We start from the raw sequence: 7,255 nt of genomic DNA, 5'->3' as shown, positions 1-7,255 counted from the left end.
TCGGATTTGAGTCTTTATATTTTTAACAGAAAAATCCAAGCAAATCCATTCAAATCTATTATAAAATCAAATATATTAGTAAATCCGTACGATTGAATAACACTTGATTTGATATAGAATTTATAAATCATTAAACCAATAACACATGATTTTAATATAGATTTGAAAATCATATAACCAATAACACTAGATTTAGTTCGGATTTTCAAATCCATAAAAATACAACAACCAATAACCCCTACTTAATGAATACTCATCTATCCACAAATATTCTTTTATCCTAATTTCTAAATCACAAAACCCAAATCTACAATATTTCTCATAAAAATGAAACTTTCCAAAAATAGGAGTTTTTAAGAAAATTATTTTAAAAGACAACATATTGATGAAAAATTTTTAAAGAATACTCATTTATCCACAAATATTCTGGTTATCCTAATTTCTAAATCACAAAACCCAAATCTACAATGTTTCTCAAAAAAATAAAAACTTTCCAAAAATAGAAGTTTTTAAGAAAATTATTTTAAAATACAACATATTGATGGAAAATTCTTAGGAGGTGTTATTGGTTTATATATTTTGATTGATTTATAAATCTAATTATAGTATTTATAAATCCAAGTAAAATATACAAATCCGAAGGTTTTTCCTCGGATTTGAGTCTTTATATTTTTAACAGAAAAATCCAAGCAAATCCATTCAAATCTATTATAAAATCAAATATATTAGTAAATCCGTACGATTGAATAACACTTGATTTGATATAGAATTTATAAATCATTAAACCAATAACACATGATTTTAATATAGATTTGAAAATCATATAACCAATAACACTAGATTTAGTTCGGATTTTCAAATCCATAAAAATACAACAACCAATAACCCCTACTTAATGAATACTCATCTATCCACAAATATTCTTTTATCCTAATTTCTAAATCACAAAACCGAAATCTTCAATATTTCTCAAAAAATGAAAACTTTCCAAAAATAGAAGTTTTAAGAAAATTATTTTAAAATACAACATATTGATAAAAAATTCTTAAAGAATACTCATCTATCCACAAATATACTTGTTATCCTAATTTCTAAATCACAAAACCCAAATCTACAATATTTTTCAAAAAAATGAAACTTTCCAAAAATAGAAGTTTTAAGAAAATTATTTTAAAATACACCATATTGATGGAAAATTCTTAAAAAATATTCATCTATACACAAATATTCTTGTTATCCTAATTTCTAAATCACAAACCCAAATCTACAATATTTCTCAAAAAAAATGAAATTTCCAAAAATAGAAGTTTAAAAAAAATTATTTTAAAATACAATATATTGATGGAAAATTCTTAAAGAATACTCATCTGTCCTTCGGTAATTTGAGTCACTGTTTTATTATGTTTTTGTGTAACGCATGAGATTCCGCAACAATATCCCACGTAGATATACATATATTACCTTTATCAGAGTTGTGATTTACTTATTAGTTAAACTGATAAGCGATAACTATCAATTTTCAAATTAATATATTCTTAATTTCTAATTAATAGTTTTGAGATTTCATAAAAAAAAAATTCTAAAACCTTACTAAACCCTAAACCCTATCTATACCCTAAATCTATTTTCCACCACATAATAAACCCAAAAATTTTCCCTCCTAAATCCAAAACACATTTCCCTCCTAAACCCAAAACCCATTTCCCTCTAAACAAAAGTCCAATTTCTATACTTAAGGAATTTTTTCCCCTCCACAATTTTATCACGTGTCTCTCTCTCTCTCACGGAGTCTCTCCTTCTGAAACTCTCTCAAACCCTTCGCCGCCTCTCTCATCCTCTCTCGACCCTCTCTCACAGATTCCTCTCCCTCTCTCTCTCTCACGGAGTGTCTCTCCTTCTGAAACGCTCTCAAACCCTTCGCCGCCTCTCTCATTCTCTCTCGACCCTCTCTCACAGATTCCTCTCCCTCTCTCTCAACGATGGCTCCTTCGACTGGAATCCCAAACGAATCCCGTCGTCGCCCGCGCTCTACCGGATTACAGCTCCCAGGTTAGTGAGCCCCTCATCTCTGTCTCGATTCCTCTTGGTTCATTCGGTTCATTAGGTTTCGATCTAGTTTTTTTTTTGAGTTTCGATTTACATATTTAGTTAGGGTTTACATCTAAAAGTGGGTTTTTTTTTTCAGTTTCGATTTACATGTTTATTTAGGGTTTACATCTAAAACTGTGGGTTTTGATTTCATGTTTCGATTTTTGTTTTCGGTTTTGTCTCCATTTGAAGTTTTGATTTCAAGTTTTGATTTTTTCCAGTTTCGATTTACATGTTTTTTCTTCTGTCTACAGATATGCGGCAAGGGAGACCTCAGTTGACCTTATCGGAGCCTTCTGCCATGGCCCCATCTTTTTCTCCTCCCATGTCTGTACCTCCTGGAGCTGTTCCTCACGCATCTGCCGGCTCTTCAAGTGCAGCGCCTGCGGCTCCTGCCCCTTATGTCAGGAGAAGAGAAGATGCTCTGCTACGTGCGCCATCTAGACATAACCAGCCACACCTCCATCCTGACAAGATCAATGGAGCATTGTGGTAAGACTATCTTGCATTTAGATTTTAATATTTAAACTATTGTGTTTGCCATTTAACAATGAAACACATACATTATTGTTCTTTTTCAATCATCCTGATTTAGATTTAGAGCATTGTGGTAAGACTTAGACTTAGTAAGACTTAGACTTAGTAATGATTTAGATTTTATTATACATTACAGGTAGCAAACTACTACTGATAGATTGTAGGTATTTGTAAAAGCATTAGACCAGGTTAAAAAAAATTGTATGATGAACCGTGTATAAGTAGATTAAGTGTAGAGTTTAATATATGATTTTTCTTTGATGTTTGCCATTGTCTTGTCTCAGGTTTGGTATTGATCCTGAAGCCCATGCTTTTATCCGAGCAACATGGCAGGGAAACTATTGGGGGTCATGGGCAAGCTGGAACTTCGTTCCACCTGAGAAGAAGGATCAGTGGTGGCATGCGTTCATTGTAAGTGCTTCTTTACCTCTCTTTTTCCCTTTCTCAGCTATAAGTAACAATCAGTGTTTAACTCTAATGACTTATATTATGTTCTTTTGCAGCAACACTACTACTGGGAGGACCAATTCCATGATGAAATCTACTTGAAATGGAAGAAACAAACTCAGGTTACCGTCTGTGGCCGCATCAGCCAGAAAAGGAGAGATAACCGGCAACCTTCCTACATGTCAGACGCTCACTGGGCAACAATGGTTGAGAAGTACAGCACTGAGCAAGCGAAAAAGAAGAGTGCAAAAGCTGCAAAATCTCGTAAGTCTGCTCTAGTTGGGAAGAGGATGCACAAGCACGGTGCAAGCCCACGCTGTTTCCTTAACATTCAGTATAATATGGTAAGTTTTGCCTTGAGTTTATTTTCTTAATTTTTTTTGCCTTAAGTGTTGTCTAACTTCTATCTGTTTCCTTTCTTATAGATGGTTGATGAAGGTTTGGATGAACCACCTTCATACACAGCCCTTGCGAGGAAGACTCACACGGGTAAAGACGGCTCCTTCTTAGACGAACGTACAGAGGAACTGGTGCTGGATGTTGAGGAAGCCGTTGAAGAGATGTTACAAGATGGATCTCCACATGGCGACAGTCAAACCGACTCCACTGCTGCTTCAAATGCAAAGCGCTATCTTCTCAACCAAGAATACATCAAGGTCATCTCTTCTCTCATCCTCATTTTATTTATTTCAGCTTACTGGAAATGCTTGTGTTGTTTAATTTAATTATTGGAAATGCTTGTGATTGTCTTAGTTAGTTATTGGAAACAAAGCGCTATCTTCTCAACCAAGAATACATCAAGGTCATCTCTTCTCTCATCCTCATTTTATTTATTTCAGCTTACTGGAAATGCTTGTGTTGTTTAATTTAATTATTGGAAATGCTTGTGATTGTCTTAGTTAGTTATTGGAAATGCTTGTGACTGTCTGACTTAGTTATTGGAAATGCTTGCGACTGTCTTAGTTAGTTATGTTGCTTGTGATTGGAAATGCTTGATTATGATTATTTTTCCTTTCCTTTTGCAGAGAGGAAATACAAAGAAGGGCACAATCTACGGCCTTGGCAGTGCTCAGTACAAGAACATCAGTCCTTCTGTGCCAATTCCTGTCTCACTCAAGCGCAACCTTGACGTGGATATGCGCATGTCTGGCTTCGAGACCACCATTTCTGAAGTCAAGGAAGACATTGCTGGAGTCAAGGAAGATTTCACTGCTTTGAAGACAGAGATCAATGCTTTCAAGACTGAAGTCACAGGGGGGATGTCTGCAAGCCAAGCAACTCTCAACATTATTCTGCAAACTCTCCAATCTCAAGCTTCCACTTCTGCCTCAACTGCACAACCATTTCAGCCTCAAGCTCAGTCACAACATCAAGGTCAGCCCCAAGCTCCAGTTCAATCTCATCATCAGCCACAACCTCAAGCTCAGTCTACGGCTCCACCACAACATCTCTCGACCAATACCCATTCTGATTTAGATAGGTGGTGCCAAGAACTTGATATGTAAGGTTTGATCAGTTCATGTATTAAGCTACAATATTTTGTGTACTTTGGTTCAAATTCATGGATCTTTTGAATGTTTGAATGTTTGAAACTTCAACTCTTATGTAATATATTTCGGTTTCAATGATATTATGACTTTCTATTCGCATATAGCATTTTATATAAATTTCAAATTTGTTTTTTATAATTGATTTTAATTTTTTTTTTATAATTGGTTAAACTAGCCACGAAATGTTTCGTCAGTAAAACGTAGCATATGTTACGAAAGAAACCGTGGCAAAACCGTGCCTGTTGCTACATTATATTTCGTATCAAATCGTAGCAAGTTGCTGAAATCGTGGCAAGCGTTGCCACGAAAACTTTCGTAGCAAAACGTGGCACTTTGCTACGATTTTTGATACGCGCTCTTTTTGCTATGCTCGTATACGTACGTTTTACGTTTCGTATCATTTCGTGGTTTCTGCTCCGTATAGCCACGAAATCTTGGTCATAGCCACGAAAATTAACGTGGCTGTAGCGATGTTTTTTACTAGTGTCAACAAGATAAACTAAGAATTGCTCGTAACGACTACAACAAATCATCAGCTAATATACGGTCAGATCCATGGTTACCTTCACTTGATGGATGTATCCAACGATAGCATACCTCTGTGAACTTTTTAATCTTCGTAGCTAACTGTATTCGAACAAAAAGCTCATGAGAGTCCCACTATCCCCTGTAGAAACAACTGGTTCCTATCCTGTGAAGAAGTCAGCTTTATCAACCCCTTGATCATACGTTCTCCATAAACTGTCTCGGAGCCTCGCCTCCCTTGTTATATGTCGCATGCAGCTTCGATTTGGAATACAGTAACACAACAAAAAGGGCACTTACTAGAAGAGAATACCAAGTTTAAAGGCACAGCATGATAACATTTTCGGAACTTAGGCATAAACAAAAGTTAATAGCTTCACCTTAGACACAAAGCGCAAGTGGTTTGACCAAGTAAGTAGTCCGGATTGATATCTGAAAAAATCCATTTCACGTTCCTTATATGCTTAAGAAGTGGGTTTCTGCAAAACAATGTACACTCAAAAAATAAAAACTCAGATATTAGGTTTGTTCCATCGTCTAACAATAGAAATTGAGATAGAGAAGAAAGAGATGTTAGGTTAAAAGTTTTAGGCGCTTGGCAATATGATTGCATTAGTTATAGGATAAGTTATCTTTAGAATTATTTTAAAAATCAATAAAATTAAAAATTTGGACCAATCAAATTATAAAAAAAGTTTACAAACCTATTCTGTGAATGACACATCAGCAAACTTCTCGATTTATATATAAGAGGATTTATAACGATAGACTTCTTATGTTATATAGGAGGATAAGTACAATTTAGTGTTAATTAATTTACTGTTGCCACATTAAAATATTTTATAGCCACAAGTAAAAAGGCGTGGTAATTATAATATTATTGATTTTTAATCGCATTACTTAATGTGTGCATTTTATCATTAAAAAAATAGAAACATAAAACATAATGTCCCCCATTTTTGTAACTAGGGATAGTTACCCGCGCCAAAGCGCCAGGTTTTTGTATTTTAATCTGTTTTTACTTCTTGTTTACTAATCTAGCATTCAGTTTTTCAATGCATTTTATCTTCACCCTCTCCTCTTGTCTTGTTTACATTTGTTTTCATGCTCTGTCGTTTGATTTGTCTTAGTTTTGGCTTGTGTAATAACTTAACCCTGTTCATTCTTCTTTCATTCTTTATTGATTGATATTTTTATCTCGCTTAGCTCTGTGTTGCCACTAATTTGCTCGAATCATTTTTCATCATCTGCTTCGTATTCTTTTCATATTCATTAACTATTGTCTCCAATCTTTTTAAATCCTAAAAATCAACATGTTCTTTTGTTTATTAAATCACATATTAAATATTGTTTAAACTGTTTATTTATTATAATAAATCCTTACGATTATAACTAAGATGATATGGATAAAAGACTGATTATAATTTAGTTGAAATTAAAGTCTAAAGTAGAAGTTAGTAAACTTGCAATCTTTCTTTTTGTCATCCAAGATAGCTTTAGTTAAATTAATTATATTGATTTAGAAAACCCATAAGCTATTTCAATCCCAAACAACAAAAAAACAGGCGCATTTGTTATTGATGCTTCAGCGGGTTTCTTTTACTATAAACATAATTGCTTGTCACAACTGTTAATAAACCCAAATGTGTTTACAAAAGCTACCCATATAAGAGATTCATATTCATTTCTCTTTCTCTAGTCATCTCCTATGTTAGTAGCTATTATAATACAATCATCATACAAATGACATATCTCTTGGTTCCATATAGAATATGCAAAAGGACCGTTTTCTGTTTCTGAAGACTCCATGATCACTGAGTATTATAAATATCAAACTCTGAAAATGGTCTATTTATATGTTGAGGAAAGGCCTCGAAATGTAGCTTCCAAATAATGATTTACAGGTCAACACATTGCATGTTAACCTCCACAATGGGATCATCAGATCTGCAGATACCGCTACATGTCGAGTCGAACGCAGCTACACATATGTTCCCTGCTTGTGCCTTTCATTCACAATCTGCAATTTTCCCAAGAACCAGAATCAATGTTAAATAAGGTAAAATTTTTAGAGTCACAACAGACTTTGTATAGCCAAGCCCAATAAA

The 7,255-nt window shown here is 34.2% G+C and overlaps 1 protein-coding gene across 1 annotated transcript; it reads left to right on the top strand.

The window, feature by feature from the left end:
- Window positions 1-1,913: 1,913 nt before the first annotated feature.
- On the top strand, window positions 1,914-3,797 carry LOC106292189. The gene is made up of 5 exons (XM_013727805.1): window positions 1,914-2,049; window positions 2,343-2,580; window positions 2,910-3,036; window positions 3,129-3,416; window positions 3,498-3,797. The coding sequence occupies exons 1-5, from the start codon at window positions 1,980-1,982 to the stop codon at window positions 3,795-3,797; spliced, it is 1,023 nt and encodes a 340-aa protein (XP_013583259.1). The 5' UTR covers window positions 1,914-1,979.
- Window positions 3,798-7,255: the final 3,458 nt, after the last annotated feature.

This window comes from Brassica oleracea, chromosome C5, assembly GCF_000695525.1.
Source record: "Brassica oleracea var. oleracea cultivar TO1000 chromosome C5, BOL, whole genome shotgun sequence".
Lineage (NCBI taxonomy): Eukaryota > Viridiplantae > Streptophyta > Magnoliopsida > Brassicales > Brassicaceae > Brassica > Brassica oleracea.
Note: the sequence above shows the minus strand (reverse complement) of the source record. Positions and strands in the feature narration are given on the sequence as shown.

Coding starts and splice junctions, on each gene's coding strand:
- LOC106292189 (XM_013727805.1), top strand. CDS start 1,980: ATGGCTCCTTCGACTGGAATCCCAAACGAATCCCGTCGTCGCCCGCGC. Junction 2,050..2,342: donor TACCGGATTACAGCTCCCAG/GTTAGTGAGCCC, acceptor TTCTGTCTACAG/ATATGCGGCAAGGGAGACCT. Junction 3,417..3,497: donor TTAACATTCAGTATAATATG/GTAAGTTTTGCC, acceptor CCTTTCTTATAG/ATGGTTGATGAAGGTTTGGA.